General features: G+C 50.1%; 1 protein-coding gene across 4 annotated transcripts in view; it reads right to left on the bottom strand.

Annotated features, from left to right (window-relative positions):
- SECISBP2L (SECIS binding protein 2 like) overlaps positions 1-24,438 on the bottom strand; it is an 877,433-nt gene that overhangs the window by 275,681 nt on the left and 577,314 nt on the right. For all 4 annotated transcript variants that reach the window (XM_086958273.1, XM_086958272.1, XM_086958274.1 and 1 more), the window contains exon 14: positions 15,033-15,195. In XM_086958273.1, coding sequence (XP_086814399.1) covers positions 15,033-15,195 — 163 coding nt within the window. The remainder of the gene's footprint in view (positions 1-15,032; positions 15,196-24,438) is intronic.

Genomic DNA, 24,438 nt, shown 5'->3' with positions numbered 1-24,438 from the left:
ACACGCAACCTTGTGCTCAGCATTTGCATGGTATTTGTGACAGCTGAGCGGAGGCTGTTTAGATAAGCTGATGCTATGTTGCACAGTGCTTTATATGTGTGGGTGAGTAGCTTGAAAGGAATATGCTACTTATCAGTATGCATCTGTTCTTGGCATGTAGAGCTGCTGACATTCATATCTGTGCATAGATCGCCGCCTAGTGTTGGGTCCGGATGATTGCACCTTGTTGTCCTGGAAGAGTCTTCGAAGTATCAAGAGATTGGTGACTCCTCCCCTGGACTACAGTGCGCATGGGCATCTCCTCCATCCTCAGATTGTTGTTCGCCATTGTGGCAGAGATGGAGATAGTAAAGTAAGAGATGGCCATGCAAAAGATAATGCTGCAGCTGCAATAGGCACCGAGGAGGAGGGCGGGCGATATGAATATCAGCAGCCCTACAGGCCAAGAACAGATGCATACTGGTAAGTAGCATATTCGGTTTGAGGCATGTGGGCTGCTTAATTCATGTCTGTGTATAGACTGTATAGCAGTATCTTCTCTAGCGGTGATTACCTGTGCAAGCTGCAGCAGTTTGAAAAAGAGTTTTGAGGACAGCCTGGCCTACAGCAGCTTGCTGCTTTGCTTGTAGTAGTGTTTTGTGAAAGCGTGTATAGTAGACCATGTGGCTGCTCTACATATGTCTTCAAGAGGAATATTTCCTAGGAAAGCCATGGATGCCCCCATTTTGCGCGTAGAGTGTACTCTTGGGGGAACAGTTAACGTGCGTTTAGCTTGTTGATAACATATTTGAATGCATTTAACTATCCATCTGGCTATTCCTGACTTTGATATGGGATTTCCTTTATGTTGTGGTGAAAAAGCAACAAATAATTATTTTGTTTTTCTGAATGATTTAGTTCTGTCCACATAATAAAGCAAAGCTTTCTTTACATCTAGTGTGTGTAGGGCTCTTTCAGCTACTGACTGTGGATTTTGGAAGAACACTGGCAGTTCTATTTATTGATTAATATGGAAAGTGGATATGACCTTTGGCATGAACTTAGGGTTTGTTCTAAGTACTACCCTGTTAGCATGTATCTGCATGAAGGGTTCTTGAATCGTTAGTTCTTGTAGTTCCTAACTCGCCTGAGTGAAGTAATGGCAATCAAGAATGCCACCTTCCATGTTAAGAATTGCAATTCGCATGAATGTAGAGGTTCGAAAGGAGGTCCCATGAGTCTGGTGAGTACTATATTTAGGTTCCAGACTGGTGAAGGTGGGTGTTTTGGAGGAATTACTCGTATGAGACCCTTCATAAAAGCCTTGATTGCTGGTACCCGAAACAGCGAAAGGTGTTGTCTGTTTTGGAGATATGCTGCTATAGCAGCAAGGTGTAGTATTATAGAAGAGTATGCTAGGTTGCATCTTTGAAGATGCAGTAGGTAACATATAATGTTCTGTATGGACGAATCTAATGGATTGATTTGGTTATTGTTGCAGTACATAACAAATCTCTTCCATTTAGCTGCATAGCATGCTCTAGTAGTTGGTCTTCTTGTCTCCTTAATGATATTCATGCAGTCTGGAGACAAGTTAAGGTATCCGTATTCTAAGACTTCAGGAGCCAGATCGCTAGGTTCATCTGATTGGGATCTGGGTGTCTGATTTCTACATGGTTTTGAGTTAGAAGATGGGGTGCAAGGCGTAGCCTTTGATGAGGAACTACTGAAAGCTCCAGGAACGTTGCGTACCATGGCTGTCTCGCCCATGTGGGAGCAACTAGGATCATTGTGAGTGACTGTTGCCGTAGTTTGCGTGGCACCAGCGGAATCAGTGGTGCTGGGGGAAAAGCGTACGCAAATCTGCCTGACCAGTTCATCCATATCGCATTGCCCTGTGACAACGGATTTGGGAACCTGGCGGCAAAGTATTGGCATTTTGAGTTTTCTTTTGTGGCAAACAGGTCTATCTCTGGGTGATCCCACCTTTTGAAGAATGGCTGGAGAACTCGGGGTTAATTTCCCATTCGTGCAGTTGTTGACTGTGTCTGCTGAGCAGATCCGCTATTGGATTGTCTTTTCCTGGGAGGTGTTGGGCCAGGAGAAAGATGTTTTTTGGAGTTGCCCACTTCCATATGCTCGGTGCCAAGTGGGACAGCTGTGGAGAGTGTGTTCCTCTCTGTTTCTGGATATAGTACATGGCTTTCATGTTGTCCGTCCGGATCAACACAGTCTTGTTGTACAAGTATTTCTGGAATGCTTTTAGGGCTAGAAATATTGGTAGCAACTCTAGTTGATTGATATGCAGTCTCTTTTGTTTGATTGTCCAGAGCCCTTGTACTGTATGTATTGAAGTAGGTGGGCTCCCCAGCCTGTCAGTGATGCGTCCGCTGTTAGTACTAGTTGTGGAACCGGCTCTTGGAACAGTCGGCCCTTGGAAAGGTTTTGTGGGTTCCACCACTGCAGAGAGTTGTAAGTGCGACTGTCTACCAACACTAGGTCTTTTAGTAGTCCTTGAGCCTGGTTCCACTGTCTTGCAAGGCACTCTTGCAGTGGACGCATTTGAAGTCGGGCATGGGGGACAATGAATATGCAAGAGGCCATCATGCCTATGAGCTGCATGAAGGCTCGAGCTGGCAAAGAGTGTTTTGGCAGAAATTTGCGAATGAGCACTTGCATGCTGGTTATCCTCGCCGAGTATGCCTTTGCCACTGAAGTATCTATGGTAGCTCCCAGATACTGTTGTGTGTGGGATTTTGGGTAGTGTATTGAAAAGCCTAGGCTGTGTAGCAGCTGAAGTGTCTGAGACGTGTGTTTTAGGCACTGTTTGTACGATTTTGCTTGTATTAGCCAATCGTCTAGGTATGGAAACACGTGGATGTGTTGCCTCCTGAGATGTGCAGCTTCTGTCGCTAGGCATTTTGTAAACACTCTTGGAGCCGTGGTTACCCCGAAAGGGAGAACCTTGAATTGGTAGTGTTGACCTTCTATTGTGAATCGGAGATATTTTCTGTGAGCTGGATGGATGGGTATGTGAAAATACGCATCCTTGATGTCCAATGTTGCTAGGAAGTCTCCTTGCTGGAGCAACGGGAGCACTTGCTGTAGTGTGATCATATGGAAGTGCTCCGACAGTATGTATTGATTTAGGGGTCTGAGGTCCAATATTGGTCTGAGGGAACCGTCCTTCTTGGGAATAAGGAAGTATAGTGAGTATACTCCTGTCCCTTGTTGTTGGAAAGGGACTGGCTCTATGGCCCCCTTTTCCAGAATGCATTTCACCTCTTGTTGTAGCAGGGTGATGTATTCTTTGGACATAGGACGATGTCTGGGTGGTATGCTGGGTGGAGTAGAAGTGAGTTCTAGGCAATAACCATACTGGATAATTTGTCTCACCCACCTGTCTGTGGTAACTGCGTTCCAGACTGGTAGGACTTGTTGGATTCTGCCTCCGACCGGTGTTAAATGGTCTGGAGGTAGAGTGATGAAGTCACTGTTTTGCGGCAGTGGAGGCTCTGGTGTTATTGCCTCCACGTCTTCTTCCCTTATTATTGTTGCCCCTTTAACCTCCTCTGTTGGAGTTCGTGATAACCCCTTCGCTGCGGGGGTTATTCCCCCGCTGTGCTGGGGGGGGAAGGGGGCGCGCACAGCACCCCCATGCTCATGACGAGCTGAGCTCGTCATGAGCTACATTGCTCCTGTGCTCATGACTAGCTCAGCTCGTCACAGGTGTATTGACTCCCGTGGAACGCTCAGCAAAGCAGGGGAATTCTCCCCGCACCTGAGCGTTCCACGGGCCATGACGAGCTGAGCTCGTCATGAGCACCGGAGCGCCGTGGCTCATGACTAGCTCAGCTCGTCATGAGCGTCGAAGGAGTTAAAGGAACCTTGGGTGTTGCTTTTATATGTGGACGAGGATTGTGAAGCATTGCCCCGTGTAGCTGCTCTGTATGAGGAGCGTCAAAAGGAACCTCTGTGTTGTTGAAACTGCAATGCGCCCATTGATTTTACAGTTTCTGTATCTTTTTTCATTTTGTCTAAAATGGTGTCGACTGCAGGGCCAAAAAGGAAGTCTTGATTGATTGGTTGGTTAAGAATGGTGGATTGCACCTCGTTCTTAAAGCCAGAAATACGTAGCCATGCATGTCTTCGTAGTAAGAAGCTAGTGTTAATGGACCTGGCTGCAGTGTCAGCTGCGTCAAGCTCACATTTAATGGAGGCATTTGTAATAAATTTCCCCTCCTGTATGAGGTCATTAGCTTGAGCTTTGAAAGGCCAGGCAGGTGTCGCATTAAACTTTCAAGCTGGTCATAGTGTGCTCTGTCGTAACGAGCTAGTAGAGCTTGTGTATTTGCTATTCTCCATGAATTGGAAGCCTGTGATGCTACCCTTTTACCCGAGGTCTCTAGTATTTTGGACTCTTATCAGGAGGTGGATCTTCTCCTGTTTTCTGTGAGTTGGCCTTTTTGCGTGCATTAGCCACTACTAGTGAGTTTAATGGCAACTGACCTCTGATATAAATAGGGTCTGTAGGGGCTGCTCTATATTTCTTTTCAATCCTGGGATTGATTACGCGTGCTCTGGCTGTATCTTTAAAGATATCCGGCGCATGTTTTAATACCCCTTTTAACATAGGAAGTGTTCTGACGTTTTTTCTGAAGTAGGGAATGTATCAAATAAAAAATCTTTGTCTATAGGGTCATTGTGCATGTCTACGTTGTGGTATCGCGCTGCCCTATCTATTAGCTGGTTGAAGTCAATGGTGTTGTCAGTAGGTGACGGCTTTGTTGGGTATGAGGAGGTGTCGGGGATGGGATGCGTGTCATATGGATCAGTAGGTTCACCCCATGGTTCATGTTAAGGGCTAAGATCCTCTGGATAGTCATAATCATGTTGAGGATCTTCCCCTGTGTCACCCTCATTGTCCCCAGAGTGCGTAGGAGAGTAAGGAGCAAAAGGCGTAGTAGGCATAGTAGGATAGAAAGGAATGAAGGGTCTTGAGGGAGAAGTTCCAGCGTCCTTCTTCTTCTTTAGAGGAATGGGGGAATGAGAGTCCGTGTCCAATGGCCTCTTCTTCCTGTGTAGAATTGTGACTTTACCAGTCTCAGGGTTTATATCAATTTTTGCCTGATCTTCTGATGGATCTGGATGGAAGAGTTCTTCTTCCACTGTCCGTGGCTGTGTCTTTGACTTCTTTAGCTAAGTCTTTTTTGGATCGACTATTGCCTTCGGGTCAATAACCTTTTTTGGTTCGACGACTTTCGGCGCCTTATTGCTCTTTATGGGCTCGGCCTCTTTATCCGGGTCGACGAGTGATTGCGGATCGACGGGAGCTTTAGGTTGGACACGCTTTCTGTGCTCGACAAGTTTTTTAGGTTGACTGTCTTTTGTCAAGTCGATGACTTTTTTCAGATCGACTGGTGTTTTAGGAGCACTTTTCTTTTTTGGTTCGATGCCTTTCTTTGGTTTGATAGACTTCTCTGGCTAGACCACAGGCTTCGGCACGACGCCCATTGTGTCGACGACCTTCGGTTCGACGACCTTCGTCGCAGCGGCCTTCTTTGGGTCGACGGCCTTCTTCGGTTCGGCGCCCTTCGGGTCGGCGGCCTTCTTCGGCTCGACGGCCTTCTTTGGTTCGGGGTTTCTCTTTGGTTCTGCGCCCTTTGGCTCGCCACCTTCTTCGGCTCGACGCCCTTGGGCTGTATGGCCTTCTTCGGTTCGACGCCCTTCGGGTCGATGACCTTCTTCGGCTCGACGGCCTTCTTTGGTTCAGCGTTTCTCTTTGGTTCTGCGCCCTTTGGCTCGACGACGACCTTCGGCTCGACGCCCTTGGGATGTATGGCCGCCTTCGGTTAGACCGCCCTTCGGGTCGATGACCTTTTTAGGTTCTAGAACCTTCTTTGGGATAACGTTACTTGGACCTGGGGTCTCTGAAGGCTTAATCTTCGATTTCGGAGCCGAGCCGGACGGCAGGGCTACTGAATGATGTTTTGGATCTTGGCTAAGGCCTTTAGGCGATGCCTCGACCGGAGCCTTCGGTAACGGGGTAATCGGTGTCGGGGACAGTGTACTCACGATTTGCCCTGGTGGAATTTCGTCATCGGAGTCCGAGTAGTCCTCGGCGGTGACTATCTCTAGATCCGAATCTTGCGCTTCTGAAAGATCTTGTTCATCCTCGAAGATGTTGTCTGGTTCCGGTGCCTGTCGCTGCATTTCTTGCCTAGCGGCCCGTCGATATGCAGGTACTTGGAGTTGCATTGTGGGCACCTTTTGAACGGGCTCCTTTCCATCGACAGCAGGCCCACGTAGCATCGAAAAGGCCCGACAGCCCGCGTGAACCACCGAGTCGAAATGGAAAGCTTGATAGAGTCAAGAAGTACCGAGCGAGAACAATACCGTCGAAGTCAAAGGCCTTTTGGCCTCTAGAAAAGTTTAGTTTCGATTCCGAAGTTGGAGTATAGGAATAACATCCGAACCCAATGGTGGAAAAAAACAATCTGAGGATGGAGAAGATGCCCATGCGCACTGTAGTCCAGGGGAGGAGTCACCTATCTCGTGATACTTCAAAGACTCTTCCAGGACAACAAGGTGCAATCATCCGGACCAAACACTAGGCGGCGATCTATGCACAGATATGAATTCAGCAGCCCACATGCCTCGAACCTGTGCTCGCCATTGTAGTTCACTTAGTTGTGTGGTGAAGTGGACCCGGCATCAGATGTTAAGTACCAGCTTGGCTGCTGCATTCTGGACAGTCTGAAGTCTTTGTGAGTTGGCTGTTTATACCGGCTTAGAAGGCGTTCCTAGATCCAGGCTGTTGGTTATGAGGGCTTGGGTGACGTTTTATATGGTGTTGTAGAGTAATAATAGGAATATTTTTTTCAGCATTCTCAGAGTGTGAGAGAAAGTTATGGTGATAGCACTGACTTGGGAGGACATGTCTAGCATGTGGCGGGTAAAAATCCTGAGATTTCTTGCTGGGGTTAAGGGTGAGCTTGCATCTGTAGGCCACCAGGCAGAGTCCCATATTGAGCCGCCCTCTCCGAAGATCTCCACTTCGGTCTTGTTCATGTTGAGTTTGAGGCTGATGGACTTCATCCATGTGGCTACTTCTATCATGCAAGATGTGAAGTTGTTCCTGGTGTTGGGTGCTTTGTCCAAAATGGATAATATCAGTTGTGTGTTGTCAGCATAGGCGAGTATGTCGATGTTGTCTGCCAGCGAGGTCATATAGATGTTGAAGTGGCTTGGGGTGAGCGGGGAACCGTATGGGACTCCAACAAATAATTTTCAGTGCTTCTGAGACATAATGATACATGTTGAACGTGTGTGTTCTTCCAGTGACAAAGGTGCATATCCATTGGAGGGTGGGTCCTTGAATGGCAGCGAGAGATAGTCTTGAAGGCTGTGGAGAGCTTGAGTAGGATGAAGGTGGCAGTTTGTCCTGTGTCGGGGATCATCCAGATTCGAGGGCCATCCCTGAACTGTGGTTAGGTCTAAATCCTGATGAGTGGCATAAACGAGCTGGTGGTTGGCGGGATGGTCGGTAAGTTGTTTGTTGATTGCTTTCACTAGAACCTTGGCTGGGTATGGAAGGAACAGAGATCCGTTGGTAGTTCTCAAATATGGGTAGGTCTGCTAAGGGCTTTTTAAGGAGGGAGTTTCCAGGCTGCCGGGAAGGTGGCTGAGTTGTTAGAGGCATTGAGAATGGAGTTAGAAGGCTTGTCGAAAGTGTGGTGGGGACAGGAGGCAGGCGGGAACCTGGAGTGGATGATTGTTGTGGTTTTCCTCTGAGGTGTTATCATTCTAGGGTGTCAGGTGTTTTGCCTGATACCAGAAGACGTTTTGCGAGGTTCATGGCATCTGGTATTGGATCAAAGTTAATGTAGATGGCTGTGATTCTGTTGAATAAAAAGTCAGACAGGTCTTTGCATAGTTCTTGGGTTAGTGTGAAGGTGCGGGCAGCTGCGGTTGGTATGGTTAAGTCCATAATGATGGAGAACATTTCTTTGCTGTTGTTGGAGCTTCAACTGATGCGCTAAGCTAGGGCTTTTCATTTGATGTCCTGGATTTGAGGACAGTAGAGTCTCTGCCCAAGTTTTGCCTTCTCTAATTCTTCTTGGCTAGCTCTCCATCGCTGCCCTATTTGCTTGCAGTGCCGTTTGGTCATCCTGGAGTTCTTGTGTGTACTAGCTGGCTTGATTTAGAGTTCTTGCTATTTATTTTGGGAGGGTTCACCATGTCGGGCCGGGAGTGATGCAAGTATGGCAATAGCTATTGTCGCTTGATAGATGGCCTGTATTGCAAATGCTACTTACCAGTATGCATCTGTTCTTGGCATGTAGGGCTGCTGACATTCATATCTGTGCATAGATCGCCGCCTAGTGTTGGGTCCGGATGATTGCACATTGTTGTCCTGGAAGAGTCTTCGAAGTATCACGAGATAGGTGGCTCCTCCCCTGGACTACAGTGCGCATGGGCATCGCCTCCATCCCCAGATTGTTTTTAGCCATTGGCAGAGATGGAGTGAAGTATGTGAGTGATGCCTATGCTGCGAGCAGATATATGAACATATATATATATATGTATGAAGACTGCAGCTGCTACAGGCGCCGGGGAGGAGGGTGGGCGATATGAATGTCAGCAGCCCTACATGCCAAGAACAGATGCATACTGGTAAGTAGCATTTGCAGTTCGAGGCATGTGGGCTGCTGAATTCATATCTGTGCATAGAATACATAGCAGTCCTCCCATTATTGGCGGCCGCCCGTGCCAGCTGCAGCAGTCTGAAAAAGTGTCCTGAGAACAGCCTGACCAACAGCTGCTTGCTGTTTGGAATGCACGTCTACACAGTAATGTTTAGTGAAAGTATGTGTGGTAGACCATGTGGCTGCTCTACAGATATCTTCTAAGGGAATATTCCCTAAGAAAGCCATAGAGGCCCCCAGCTTCCTGGGTGAGTGGGCTCTTGGTGGAATTGTGCCAGCGACTCTGGGTTCTGAAAGAACACTGGCAACTCAATTGTTTGATTCATATGGAATTGAGATACAACCTTGGGTAAGAATTTGGGGTTAGTGCGGAGCACCACCCTGTTAGCGTGTACTTGGAAGAAAGGTTCTTGGATGGTGAGCGCCTGCAACTCGCTAACCCTCCGTAGCGATGTGATTGCTACTAAGAAAGCCACCTTCCAAGTCAGAAACTGAAGCTCACAAGAGTGCAGTGGCTCAAAGGGAGGACCCATCAGCCTAGTAAGAACCACGTTGAGGTTCCATTCCGGAGCTGGTGGTGTCCGTGGTGGAATGACCCTTTTGAGTCCTTCCAGAAAAGCCTTAATAGCAGGGACCTTAAAAAGTGATAGGTGTTGCCTATTCTGGAGGTATGCTGCCATGGCAGACAAGTGAATGCGTATGGAAGAATACGCCAAGTTACACTGGTACAGGTGGAACAGGTAACAAATGATGTTCTGAATGGAAGCATCTAACGGGTCAATATCGTGGTTTACACAGTAAACGACAAAACGCTTCCATTTAGCCGCATAACAAGCTCTAGTAGTGGGCTTCCTTGCCTCCCGAATGATGTCCATGCAATCGGGGGGAAGATTGAGGTAGCCGAACTCTAGGACTTCAGGAGCCAGATCGCCAGGTTGAGCTGTTGCGGATCTGGGTGCTGAATGTCGCCATGGCTCTGCGTCAGAAGGCTGGGAGTGAGATGAAGCCTTTGATGCGGTACCACGGAGAGTTCCAGAAACGTGGTGTACCATGGTTGGCAAGCCCACGTTGGAGCAACCAGGATGAGAGTCATTGAGTGCTGCCTGAGCTTGCGTGCCACCAGCGGTATCAGAGGTGCTGGGGGAAAAGCGTACACAAATCTGCCTGACCAGTTCATCCACATCGCATTGCCCTGTGATTGCGGGTGTGGGAACCTGGCGGCGAAGCTTTGGCATTTTGCGTTCTCCTTTGTGGCGAACAGGTCTATCTCTGGATGACCCCACTTTTGGAAGTACGGTTGGAGTACTGATGGATGTATCTCCCACTCGTGCATTTGATGGCTGTGCCTGCTGAGCAGGTCCGCCATCTGGTTGTCTTTGCCCGGGAGATGCTCTGCCATGAGGAAGATGTTCCTCTGAATGGCCCACTTCCACATGCTCTGAGCCAGCTGAGACAGCTGCGGAGAGTGTGTGCCTCCCTGCTTCTGAATGTAGTACATGGCTGTCATGTTGTCCGTCCGGATCAACACGACCTTGTTGCACAGATGTACTTTGAACGCCTTCAAGGCCATGAAGATTGCCATCAGTTCCAACACATTGATGTGCATCTTCCTTTGCTGTAGTGTCCATAGTCCCTGCACTGTGTAGTGGAGTACATGCGCTCCCCATCCCTGGAGAGAAGCGTCCGTTGTCAGGATAATCTGCGGTACAGGCTCTTGGAATGGTCGGCCCTTGCAAAGGTTTTGTGGATTCCACCAATGCAGAGAGTTGTATGCCCGACCGCTCACCAACACTAGGTCTGTCAGTTGCCCATGAGCCTGAGTCCACTGACGTGCTAGGCACTCCTGAAGCGGACGCATATGTAGTCTCGCGTGAGGGACAATGGAGATGCAGGAGGCCATCATGCCTATCAACTGCATGAACACTTTCGCTGGAAGCGAGTGTTGAGTCCTGAATCGTTGGATCAGCGTTTGGATACTGGCGACTCTCACTGAATTTGGCTGCGCGGTGGCTGCCAGAGTGTTTATCGTCGCGCCCAGATACTGTCGTACATGGGCGGGCTGGAGATGGGATTTTGGGTAGTTCAGAGAGAATCCCAGATCGTGCAGGAGATGAATGGTGCGGGACACGTGGTCAGCGCACTGCTGTTTTGTTTTTGCCTGAATGAGCCAGTCGTCCAGATAAGGGTAGACGTGGATGTTTTGGCGTCGTAGATGCGCCGCCACAGTCGCCAGGCACTTTGTAAAGACCCTTGGCGCTGTGGTGACCCCGAACGGCAGAACCCTGAACTGGTAGTGCTGGTCCTGAATCGTGAACCTGAGATACTTCCTGTGGGAAGGATGCAGGAGGATATGAAAGTATGCATCTTTTAGATCCAACGTAGCCAGGAAGTCCCCCTGTTGAAGCAGAGGGAGTACCTGCTGTAACGTGAGCATATGGAAGTGCTCCGAGAGAATGTACCAGTTGAGGGGCCTGAGGTCCAGGATGGGCCTGAGGGATCCGTCCTTTTTGGGGATTAGAAAATACAGAGAGTAAACCCCTGTTCCCCTTTCTTGCAGTGGGACGAGCTCTATTGCCCCTTTTTGCAGCATGACCTGAACTTCCTGCTGCAACAAGTGCAAGTGCTCGCCGGACATAGGACGGCTTCTTGGAGGTATGTTTGGTGGAGTGGAAGTAAGTTCCAGACAGTAACCGTACTGGATAAGAGACTTGACCCACCTGTCCGTGGTGATGGATTTCCACGCGGGCAGGAACTGCTGGAGTCTCCCCCCGACCGGTGTTGTGTGGTCGGGGGTCAGTGACAAGACGTCACTGCTTGTTGGCGGTGGTGGACCTGGAGCTGTTGTTTCCACGTCCCCTGCCTTTGATGTTGTTGCCTCTGTAGCCACATCTACCCTTGTTGGTGTATGAGGTTTGGGTATTACTTTTATAATACTGTGTGGACTGCGATGCCTGACCCCCTTGAGGTGCCTCTGGTATTGGAGCGGCGAAAGGAACCACCCCGAAACTGCTGAGACTGGAGGGCCCCCATAGACTTAGCAGTGTCTGTGTCTTTCTTCATTTTTTCCAGTGTCGCATCCACTTCAGGGCCGAACAGGTGGTCAGGATTAACTGTTTGGTTCAGGATGGTTGTCTGTATATCCGGTTTGAAACCTGATATCCTAAGCCATGCATGTCTTCTCAGCAACACACTAGTGTTGATTGCCCTGGAGGCTGTATCAGCCACGTCCAGCGCACATTTGATGGAGGCGTTTGTGATGAGCTTCCCCTCCTGAATTAACATTTCCCCTGCCTCCTTGTACTGGTCAGGCAAGTGTTGCAGCAGTGTTTCTATGGTGTCATAATGAGCCCTATCGTAGCGTGCAAGTAGGGCCTGCGTGTTTGAGATTCGCCAAATATTAGCTGCCTGCGCAGCAATCCGTTTCCCTGAGGCCTCAAATATTTTCGACTCTTTGTCTGGGGGAGGAGTGTCACCAGTGGTCTGCGAGTTCGCCCTCTTGCGTGCGTTGGATACAACCAAAGAGTCCAGTGGCAAGTGTCCCTTGATGTATGTTGGATCCGAGGGCGCTGCCTTATATTTTTTGTCAATGCGAGGATTGATGACACGCGCCCGAGTGGAATCTTTGAAGACCTCAGTCGCGTGCTTTAGCACCCCCTTGAGCATTGGCAATGTCTTGACTGACTTTTCAGCCACTGAGAAAGTGTCAAACAAAAAGTCCGCATCCACAGGATCCGAATGCAGCTCGACATCATGGTTAGCTGCAGCCCTCTCAAGCAGAGCGTTGAAGGCTGCAGAGTCCTCCGTCGGTGAGGTCTTTGCCGCAAAGAGCTGCGGTTCCTGACCAGATTGCGGGTCCTCTGGGTCGCCTCCGGCAGACCAAGGTTCATTTTCCTCCTCCGGATCCGAGTACGCCGGATAGGTGTACTCGACCTCCTCATCGTCACCATCCCCTGCGTTGGAACGCGTAGGCGAACGTTCTAAGGCTTGTGGAGATGCAGGCTCTATCGGGGCCAAAGTACCCGCAGAATCCTTTTTGGTTTTGAGAGGAATTCGAAAATGTTCCAACACCGGCTCCGTAGTGATTTTCCTCTTGAGGAGAGACAGTTTTCCGGTATTGGCGTCGATGATGACCTCTCGACGCTCTTCCTCTGCAAGTGGCTGGAGCCGAGGCTTCGACACCACTAATGCCGCTTTGGGCGTCGACACCTCCTTCGAGGGCACGCCTTCCCCATGCTTCGGAGTGAAAGCCTTTGGCGTCGACTTCGGCGGCAGGGTAAAGCGGATAGGCGTCTGCGCCTTTGTGGGCTTCGGTGTGTGCTTCGGCACCACATCCCCTGGATCGGGAACCACAGCGTCCTTCCGAATCCGTTGCAGGGACTCCGCGACCTTTTTCGTCAAGGCTGGAGAGGGCTTGACCGGCTCGAGCGATCTCCCCGAGTCGGGAGTCGGGTCGGCGAGAGGCACCGTCTTCGGAGCCGACACTTCACGTTCCTTGTCCCCGACGGGCGGAGCCGTGGAATCGCCTTGACGCTTCTTCGAAGCTTTCTTCGGGTCATCGACCCCGAACATCTTCGGCGCCGACGCGGCCGCGTCGGTCGACTTCGCCTTCGGCGTCGACCCTGAGGCCCTCGGGTCGGCCATCTTGGCACGGCTCTTCAAGTCGGCCATTTTGAATTTCTTGGAAGTCGATGCCTCCAGAGCCTTCTGCACCAGAGCAGCTTTCACTTTCGGTTTCGAAACCGGAGGAGCGGATCCCAATGGCTTCACTTTCGTTTTTGTTAACGGGAGTGGCGCATCAGAAATGTCTGTGACCGGGCCCGAAGGCGGGGCTGCTGGACTAGTAACGAGGTCTTGGGTAAGGCCCGAAGGCGATCCCTCGACCTGGGCCGCATGAAGGGGGTTGACCCCTGAGTCAGTCTGGGGATGCTCTTCCTCCGAGCTATCCCCCACGGTGGCAATGGCCCCATCGTCGTCCCCTACCTCGTCGCCGGCTTCGTCAAAGTCCTCGTTTCCCGCGTCGTAGGCATCCCCTTCAGACGCGGGGCTAGAGTCCGAGACCTGTAGGACATCGTCGTCTTCAACAAATTCTTCGAAGATGTCGTCCGGCGGGGGCGCCGGGGGTGCCGATAACTGGGCCTGAAGTCTAGCGGCCCGACGAATCTTGAGAGTCTTCTTACACCGGAACTTCGAGCAGGCCATACACCTGGCCTCATCATGGTCCGGTGACAAACATTTGTTGCACACAGGGTGCACATCGAGGTGTGAATACTTGGAGGTGCACACCGGGCACCTTTTGAACGGAGTTCGTTCCAAGTCTGGAGCGTCGAGTAGGCCCGTCCGCGCCGAGAGCACGCGAATCGGTAGCAAGAGTTCGGAGCTGAGAACAGACAAAACCCGAACGAAACGATACCGACGCCCAGCCTAAAGACCTTTTGGTCTCGAGTTAGAAAAGTTTTACAACTATCGATTCCGACAGAGGGAACCGAAACACATCCGAACCCAATGGCGGAAAAAACAATCTGGGGATGGAGGCGATGCCCATGCGCACTGTAGTCCAGGGGAGGAGCCACCTATCTCGTGATACTTCGAAGACTCTTCCAGGACAACAATGTGTAATCATCCGGACCCAACACTAGGCGGCGATCTATGCACAGATATGAATTCAGCAGCCCACATGCCTCGAACGTTTTTGTTGTTTTTTGTGCAGGGCAGAAGCCTAGTCTCCTCCGATAGTTTGTTCCAGTGTCTGTGGTCAGGGCCGGTCACCAATGCTATTCTGTGGTTTGGAATGTTGATTGAGAATTTGAATAGGAAAACATTTTCGATTTTATATATCTAGAATTGATTATTTAGGGATTCTCTGCTGAAAAAGATGGAAGAGTATGGAGGGTACTACATTCCTTGAGCATTGTGATACCTAATTAAATATATTAACGCAGTGGTGGTTGACTAGAGCTAGAATCAAGCTATGCAATGTTGGTAGAATGAGTTCCTTACAAGTGAAACTCCCACAAGTCTTGCGGCCTATGTCGTACAAACTCCTCAGTGACTTTTATGACCAAATAATGTAGAGCTATTGATATTCTATTCAGTATAAAGACAAATATTACATTAATGGTGCCAACATTACTATTCATCTTTTGTTAAACAAACAGCTCTATTACACATCTTTTCATAATGTAAATTGACAGACATTAGGGGGCAGAGGAATTTCCCTCATTTATGTAATCTGGTTGAAGACCACAGTTTCTATGCACAAAGCTACACAGTGCCTCTTTTCTCTAGGAACAAAATGCATAATCAATACACACAGCTGCCGAATAAATGACAATGTTAATACATTACTCTCTAAATCTCTTGCTGTGGATTTTCGTTATTGCTGAAGCTGCCATTGGACTGCCAATCCCCGAACTGGCTGGTGAGCCTTGTGAAACTGGTGTCATGCAATAGGGAGAATTCTGACTTGCCGGAGACAGAGATGCATCACTGGGCACACTTAATCCAGACTCTATAATAAAGGTAAAATAGATTTATTTTTTTAAACACTTTATTACCAAATGACATCTAATACAAAAAGCACAATATAAATGCAAGAAATTGACAGGATCTCAGACTTTGCTGGACTCAAAATAATGAGTACCGCAAGATGGATTGCATTCTGTTTAAATGGTCTAAATAACATTATCAACACCACAAAGTGGAAAGCTATCCAATTGCCCACATTTATTTTACTCCTGCATTATTCCAATAAAAGCAGTTAAGAAACGTAAAAGGGACGGAGGGATGTAATCGGTGTTCCTTGCAGGGCTCAGTGATCTGTAGTGACAGCTGAATTATGTTATATTATTTGAGAATGTTATAAAGCATGACATACGTCCTGGAACATGTAACTTAGTTCAGAAAAAAGAAAATAGGTATTGGCGCAAAAAACAGATTGACAAGTGCTTTATTAATATGACCAAATTTCCTATTTCAGTACAGAGTTTTGGCTGCAATATTATGAATAAACTGAAACTCTACAATATGCTATCTAGGCAGGTCTTGAGAGAAGGAAATACGAAAATGTAGTTTAGAGTAAACAAAATCATTTATATGCTCTCACTGTCTTAGAAAAGGTCATAAAAAGAATTTATTCTCTACATGAAACAATAGTCAAATCCAGGTAAAACAGGATAGATCTTGCAAGACTAACAACATCTCTATCTCAACTCAGACTGAATGGGAATACAGATAGAACTCTGTTATATATACAAGATTTCATCCCTTCTTTAATAATGTAAATTCGGATACATTTATAGATGCTTCTGGACTTCGGACAAGCTTCACAAATTGGGCAGAACAAACTCCAACAAATGCTGGTATTAAGCAGATAATTTATGAGATCTCAACCACCTACCATTCCAATACAAATTCAAAGACTACTGAGCACACACTCAACACGATTTTCCACACTAACGAACAAGTTACTTACCTTCGGTAACGATATATCTGTAAGAAACATTAGTTAGTATTAGATTTCTTACCTTAGAATATCCCCAGGCGTCAGTCTGGATCCGGAAACTTTTGCGTAGCAGTACCCCTGTGCGTCGGTAGGCGTCGTCTGCAGGCGTCCCCTGCGGCTCCGCGTCCGTCGTTGGCGTCGTGCGCCGTGATGACGTCGCTGGAGTATATAGACGCCGCCTCCGCGCGCTGACGTCAGTTCTTTGCATACAGCTTTTCCACGCCAGAACACGCAGAGCCATGTGAGAACCAACACTGGTGCCATTTGAAACTAGGGCCCTGAAAGGGATTGTCCTTAACCCTAGGTATCAGTTCGCAGAACGGGGAGGATGGGTGGGTCGGTAAGGAATCTAATACTAACTAATGTTTCTTACAGATATATCGTTACCAAGGTAAGTAACTGGTTCATCTGAAAGAAACACGTTAGTATTAGATTCCTTACCTTAGAATAGATACCCCAGCAATACCAACCCCGGTGGAGGGTCTGCGAACCAATACATTCCTACACCAGAAAGTCCTGGAGGACAGAACGGCCAAAGAAGCCATCCCTCCGGACTGGACTGTCCAGGCAGTAGTGCTTCGCAAAGGTGTGCAGCGAGGCCCACGTAGCCGCCTGGCAAATGTCCTGCAAGGGGACTTCCCGGCCCAGGGCAGTAGTAGCCGCCGTGGCCCGAGTGGAATGGGCCCTCAGCCCAACAGGAGGCTCCTTCCGAGCCAAAGAGTAGCACGCTTTGATGCACAGAACGACCCACCGAGAGATGGTCCCTTTATGTACCGCCCGTCCCTTCTTCGCACCCACGTAGCCAACAAACAGTTGGTCATCCACCCGGAACTGGCGTGTGCGATCCATGTAAAATGAAAGCGCACGTTTTGGGTCCAGACGATGGAGCCGCTCTTCATCCTTTGAAGGATGCGGAGGCGGGAAGAAGGAGGGGAGGGTGATGGACTGCCCGATGTGAAAAGCAGAAACTACTTTGGGCAGGAAAGAAGGTCTAGTCCTTAGAACCACCTTGTCTGGATGAATGGAGAAGAAAGGAGGTTTCACAGAAAGAGCCTGGAGCTCACTCACTCTCCTGGCAGAGGTGATGGCAACCAGGAAGTCCGTTTTTAAAGTCAAGAGACGGAGAGGACAGGAATGAAGTGGCTCAAAGGGAGCACACATCAAAAAGGTTAGAACCAGGTTCAAGTCCCACTGAGGCATCACAAACGGAACAGGAGGATACATGTGTGTGATGCCCTTCAAGAATCTCGTTACAACAGGGGACTTGAACAAAGAAGGCTGATCAGGAAGCCTTAGAAAGGCTGAAAGGGCCGAAAGGTAGCCCTTGATAGTGCCCAGAGCAGAGCCCTGCTGGGCAAGAGAGAGAAGAAAAAGAAGAACCTCGGAAAGAGGTGCAGAAGGAGGGTCCACAGCCTTTGCTGTGCACCATGCCACAAATCTGTTCCACCGACAGGCGTATACCGACTTTGTGGAGGGACGCCTCGCTGCCAGAATCACATCACAGACTTCAGGAGGCAAGTCAAATGGCCTCAACTGCCGCCGCTCAATCTCCACGCATGGAGGTGGAGGCTGGACAGGTTTGGGTGGAAGACCGTCCCCTGCTGCTGCGACAGAAGGTCCTCCTGAAGGGGAAGGCGGATCGGGGGACCGACTGACATGCTGAGTAGCTCGGGATACCAGTACCTTCGAGCCCAGTCCGGAGCCACAAGGATGACTTGGGCCCGGTCGCGCCTGATCTTCTTCAGCACTCTGGGCAGAAGTGGTATAGGCGGAAAGGCGTATAACAGAGCGCAACTCCACTCGCGCCGAAAGGCGTCGCCGTGCGAGTGCCGTCTTGGAAACTCCGACGCGCAGAACTGATGACATTGCGCGTTCTCTTCTGTGGCGAATAGATCTAACCAAGGCTCTCCCCATTGCAGAAAGAGGCCTTGCGCCACGTCCGAGTTCAGACGCCATTCGTGATCCATCGAGCACCGACGGCTGAGTTCGTCCGCCCTGGCGTTCAGAGAACCTGCCAGGTGTTGAACCGTCAGAGTCACGCCCTGACGTTCCAGCCATTGCAAGAGACGCAGAGCCTCCTGGCAAAGGGTCCACGACCCCACCCCGCCTTGCTTGTTGCAGTACCACATGGCGGTGGTGTTGTCCGTGAACACCTGCACCACACTCCCGTTGACAAAGGGGAGGAATGCCTTCAGTGCTAGACGAATCGCCCGTCGCTCCAACAGGTTTATATGGAGCCGGGACTCCGCCGGAGACCAGATTCCTCTGATCTCCGCCTCTCCCAAGTGGCCTCCCCAGCCCTGGGGGGACGCGTCCGTCACGACAACGTGCTCCGGTTGGGGAAGGGAGAGGGATCTGCCTCTGACCCAATCGCGGTCCATAAGCCACCACTGCAGTTGTCTCGCAGTGCCCTCCGAGATCAAGACGTGGTCGGGCAAGTTGCCCTGATGCTGGGCCCACTGAAACTTCAGGTCCCACTGCAGAGCCCGCATCCGCCACCTGGCGTGATGCACCAGAAGGATGCAGGAAGCCATCAGCCCCAGCAGCCGCAGCGTCAACCTGACCGAAACCCGGGATAGCGGCTGAAAGATGGGAATCAAAGCCTGTATATCCCGGACCCGCCGTTCCGGAGGATAAACCCGAAACTGCGCTGAGTCCAGAACCGCTCTGATGAAAAGGAGCTTTTGAGAGGGACACAGGTGTGATTTCGGCACATTGATGGAGAACCCCAGTTCGTGCAAGAGGTCTGCCGTCATCTGAAGGTGGTGGACGACTGTCTGGGGCGAGCCCGCCTTCAACAACCAGTCGTCTAGGTAGGGGAAGACTGAAACTCCTAACCTGCGCAGATGGGCTGCGACCACCGCCATCACCTTTGTGAACACCCGTGGGGCGCTGGTAAGGCCGAAGGGGAGCACGATAAACTGAAAGTTCTCCTGGCCTACCGTGAACCGCAGGTAACGCCGGTGGGCCGGCAGGACGGGGATGTGAAAATACGCATCCTGCAAGTCCAACGCTACCATCCAGTCTTGCGGGTCTAGAGCAGCCAAGACCTGAGCTAATGTCAACATCTTGAACTTCTCCTTCCGGAGGAAACCGTTGACGTTCCGTAGATCCAAGATAGGACGTAGGCCCCCTTTGTCCTTCTTGGGCACCAGAAAGTAGTGGGAATAGCAACCACGCCCTACTTCTGGCCCAGGAACGCGCTCGATGGCCCCCTTGGCCAAGAGGGCCGTAACTTCCTCCTGCAGAAGTGTCAAGTGGTCCCCCGACACACGGTGGTTCTGCGGTGGCATGGCTGGAGGATTGGTCTCGAAGGGGAGGGAGTAGCCCCTTCGGACGAGTTGCAGCACCCACCTGTCCGATGTGATTGCGCGCCAGTGGGCGTGGTGATGGCGAACCCTGCCTCCCACTGGCGTCGCATGGGCCTGAAAGCACGGACTAGGAGGATTTGGAGGTTGAGGCTGCGGGGGGAGGTGTGGCCTGACCTCGCCGTTGACCCCGACCGCCTCCACGGCGGTTTCCACGGCCGCCACAGCGTTGATAAGATTGTTGCGGCGCGTGGCTGGCAGCACGTGTGGGGACGCCCCTTCCTTGGCCACGAAAGGAGCGAAACGAACCCGTTTGCTGGCGCTGGGTCGAGAGACCCAAGAACTTGGCGGTGACCCTGGAGTCCTTGAAGCGCTCCAGCGCGTGGTCCGCCTTGTCACCAAACAGGCGACAGCCATCAAACGGCATGTCCATCAAGGCATTCTGGACATCTGCCGAAAAGTTGGCGGATCTCAGCCAGGCGTGGCGACGAATCGCCACCGTCGTGGACATCGCTCTGCCCAGCGAGTCGGTCGTATCAAGACCACACCGTATGGAATATTTTGCTGCATCTCGGCCCTCAGCCACAGCCTTGCCGAGCTTCGCCCGCACCTCCATGGGGCATTCTGGCAGCAGTTCCGCGACCGTATCCCACACAGAGTGGGTGTAGCGGCCCAAGAGGCAAGCGGTGTTGCAAGACCGCAGTCCCAAACTCAGGGACGAGAAGACCTTCTTGCCATACTGGTCGTACCTCTTAGATTCCCGGTCGGGCGGGGCCGACGGGAATGCGGTCTGGGAAGTTGAGGCCTGGATCACCAGACTCTCAGGGGTGGGATGGGTGGACAGGAACTTGGGGTCGTCCGGACACGGACGGTGGCGTCCGGCCACGTTCCTATCAACAGGCGAACCTGAAGAGGGCCTGGACCACGTGCCCAAAAGAACGTCCGACAAGGCTTCGTTAAACGGCAGCAGTGGCTCCGGTGGGCATGACTGCGGTTTGAAGACCTCAGTGAGGATGTTAGGCCTCACTGCCGCAACGGGGATCTCAAGGTGTAAGGCCTTGGCAGCCCTCATCAACACCACTGAATAAGCAGCCCCCTCCTCCGATGCCACGGTAGGAGGCGAGATAAAGCCAGGGTTAGGAGAGTCGTCCAGACCACTGGCATCACCCAAGTCACCTGACCAGTCCACGTCGTACTGACACTCACGGGACAGAGGGTCCTCAGACCCCTCCCAACCCTCTCCGTACTCTACATCATCTCCATATTCGGAGTCAACAATGTAGACCGGCTCCTCGGGGTTCACAGGCCCCATCGGCGTCGAGCCCGGCGTCGAGCGACGCCGGTCCGACTCCGCGTCCGGATTCGGGGAGGGCATGGGGACGACGCCGCCCGGAGCCGGCGCCGGAGCCCGGGTAGACCAGCCGGCGTCGACCCCGAAGGCCCCTGCGGCGCCGGGGTCGGAGCCGTCGGCGGCACCGGGGCCGGAGCACCCGATGGCGTCGAGGCAGGGACACCCGAACCGCTAGGGCCCCCGGACGGCAGCACTGGGCCCGAAGGCGCCGTAGGCCCCGTCGGAGGAGTGAGCGCCCTCATGGCCATGAGGAACGCCTCAATCTCCTCGGGCGTCGCGCCTAGCCCAGGGACCCGAGGGTATGGAGCAGGCCGCGCCGGCGACTCTCGCGGAGCCGCAGGGGTGGGGTCACCCGAACCCCCGGCCGCGTCACGCGAGCGTCGGGGGGAGTTGGAGGTACGATGACGACGCCCCGACTTCTTGTGCTTCCTACCTGAGGAACCAGACGAATGGTGATGACTTCCGGAGCGCTCGGCACGGCTCCGCGACCGCTCCCTCGAACGCTCCCTGGACCTCCGGCCGGACCGGGACCGCTCTCGACGCGGGGCCGACACCCGGAGCTCGAGCAGCTTGCGGGACCGCTCCCGTCTAGCCTTACTTGTCAAGGCCCGGCAATCGACGCAGGCGTCCACGTCGTGGTCGGGGCCCAGGCACCGGAGGCAGAGTCGGTGATGGTCCGTGACCGACATCGTGCGGTCACAACCGTCACAATTCTTGAAACCGGGCATCCTACCCGCACCTCACTATCCTAACTGACTGAAAAAACGCGAACAATATCTCCCACCAGATACAGTGGGAATGGGTATTTTTTTTTTATAAGTGCTGCTGACAACGCCCACAATCAATGCTGCTCCTCTAAATCTTCCAAAGCATAATGGAACAAACTAAACACATACTTAGAAAAGATAGATCCCCCCCGAACATACAGGCACTCAGAGGTATATTACTGCACACAAAAAGTTCTGAGTCGACACTTTGTTAAACTAATATGCCTTAATTAGCTCACACACTCATCCTCGCTCTCCCCTTCCGCAATCTCTCCAGTGTAAGGATGTGAAATTTGATAAAATATCTGCTGGTCCATGGGGCAAGTTGCTTTATAAATCTACTTGTCCTGTAACAAAATCCACTTGTCCCTTTTGTGCCATGTAATCCGGCGACAAATAATGGCAGCAATCTCATTATATAAGGGCTCTGATATAGCCTCACTAATTATGCCAGGGCTCATATCATTGTCGGGTTTGAATACTATCAATTGCCTTATTTTGACGCATTTCTGCAGATCTACATACCAGGGCCGAAGGTAGTGGTAAGCAATAGTTTGAGGGTTGGAATGCCAGTTTGAGTCTGTGCAAAGCTACTAATGTGCGTGTTCAATTGTTTTTCATCAACTCTTCTCTAATCTTTTCCCATACTGAGAAAGGTTGGAAATTTACTCCAGACAATGGCAGACGTAAAACTTTTTCCAGGGTTGGGAAAAAAGTGGTTGGAGGGAAAGTGAACTTGCAAATTTAACGTTTGCATGAGCAAATCTGAACGTATAAATTTGCTCATGCTAAAATGCAGTCCACAGATATTTTCTAGGAGTGCAATTTCTTGGCTGACTTTTGTCAATTCTTGGGAATTCATAAAAGCTGTAAATCTGCACGCAACACAAGGACATATACCATGGGTGCACTTTTGAGACTTTCTTTAATCGGGCCACTAATTCAGTCTGGCGTAACCCATTACCTTTTGTGTTCATTAAAATGCTGTCTCTTTCTCTCTCAGTCTATCAGCTGGCTTCACTGTAATTGACAGCCTTCTGCTCTTTCACAAGGAGCATATCGGCACACAAAGTAGTTTTGTTCAGTGCCAGGTACTTCTGTGGCAAAGTGTGCTTTTTGAGACTGAATACAATTTTTGCTTTTACCAATGTTTGTTATAATGGTGAGGGCCTAGCAGCTCCCATAACAATAAGGCTTAACAAAAACCATGCAAAAACAAGCCACGCACTGACAACACCAAAAAGCGGCCCACCAATTCGAGACCTAACCATTCGCCCATGCTTGTTTATTTTTATGTTTCCTATAATCTTATTGAAGCTGGTAACACTTATTTTCCATTATGGATATGGATGGGAGTATTACCATACATCAACACATTTTACTAAATGACACTGCAAAAAAATGGCACCTAAACATTTACAGTACTTTAGCTCAATGTTTTTTTTCCCTACTTGCATTTTTTTGTGAATATTTTATTTTGAACGCAAAGAGTGCTTTCAAGCTTCTGCAAATATTTGCATCTTATCAGAGAGCATTATACATAGCCTCATATTGCTAAACTTTGGTAAATGTGTGTACACATTTTTATACTGGAACAAGTCAGTAGTGCAGTCGGAGCTAACAACATATACTTAGAACGCTCGCACTAATAATAAAAGCTTGGCATTAATGAACCATAAATGCAAGTCTGAACAGCATTAACAAATGGATACAAATAATACCTTAACTGCTGACAATGCCCTTCCCTGATCCACAATGTGTTACTGTAAACTGGCAGCCAAAGGGTTTGTGCTGTAGGGGGTTGGTCCTACTTGTACTAAGGACAAAATGCACATGAAAACTTGTTGCCCTTGACCCCAAACAATAGGTCCCCGGCGTCGGGCTAAAGGAATTCCACATCCCTGTATGTGACCACCACACTAGGTACAAACATACACTATTTGTATGCCAGTGAACGTTTTAAATTCCTATTATGACTAACATACTTCATTTGACCATATATATGTCTCTCCTACCATAAAAGGTATTTTTTGAGTTTTTCTCACAGTTTGCTCAAATGTTGCATATAAAACATAATAAAAAAACTTTAGGGGGAAAAGACAACTTCTCTTTTCCGTGTATTACTGCATGTTAAACAGTCTACAGTGTTTGTTTTTTGGATTGAGAGGACAAGAATTCTAACCACCAATAAATACGGGAGAAGGTTAAACCACAGACAGTAAGATATTACAGCTGTCTCAAATATTAAGGTCATACATTTGGAGAAAGATAAGATAGTATGCAAAACAACGGATTATGAATGAATAGGATTATGCTCTTCCGTTTGCTCTGTTCTACAGGTGATAAGTGACATTTTCAATATTTCAATCTCCTCCGAACCACTGCCCATGATGGAAGATGGGCCAGTACATGGTAACCTTTAAAACTAGCCTTAACAAAGCCTATAGGAGTGGCTTGAAAGTGAAAGTGCTCCTCGTTCGTTATTTGTAGGAGCAGTTATGTGCCCAGCAGACCCGGCAGCAAGAAAGCCCCGTGGTTCACCGACGAACTCAAGAGCTCCAAGAAGAACTGCCGAGCCCTCGAGAAAGTCTGGAGAAGGGAACTTACACCGGACAACAGGACCACCTTCAAGCTGGCCACCCGGAAGCACCACCAGCTGATCCGCGCCGCCAAGAAAACTGCTTTCAAGGACCGGCTGGACAACAACGCACACAACTGCAAGGAACTCTTCAACATCGTGAAAGAGCTATCCAACCCCAGCGCAGGAAACAACGACATCACCCCATCGCAAGACCTCTGCAACTCCCTCGCTTCATACTTCCAC

Source organism: Lissotriton vulgaris, chromosome 2_1, assembly GCF_964263255.1.
Source record: "Lissotriton vulgaris chromosome 2_1, aLisVul1.2, whole genome shotgun sequence".
NCBI lineage: Eukaryota > Metazoa > Chordata > Amphibia > Caudata > Salamandridae > Lissotriton > Lissotriton vulgaris.
The sequence above is the reverse complement of the archived record's forward strand: the minus strand, read 5'-3'. Positions and strand labels throughout refer to the sequence as shown.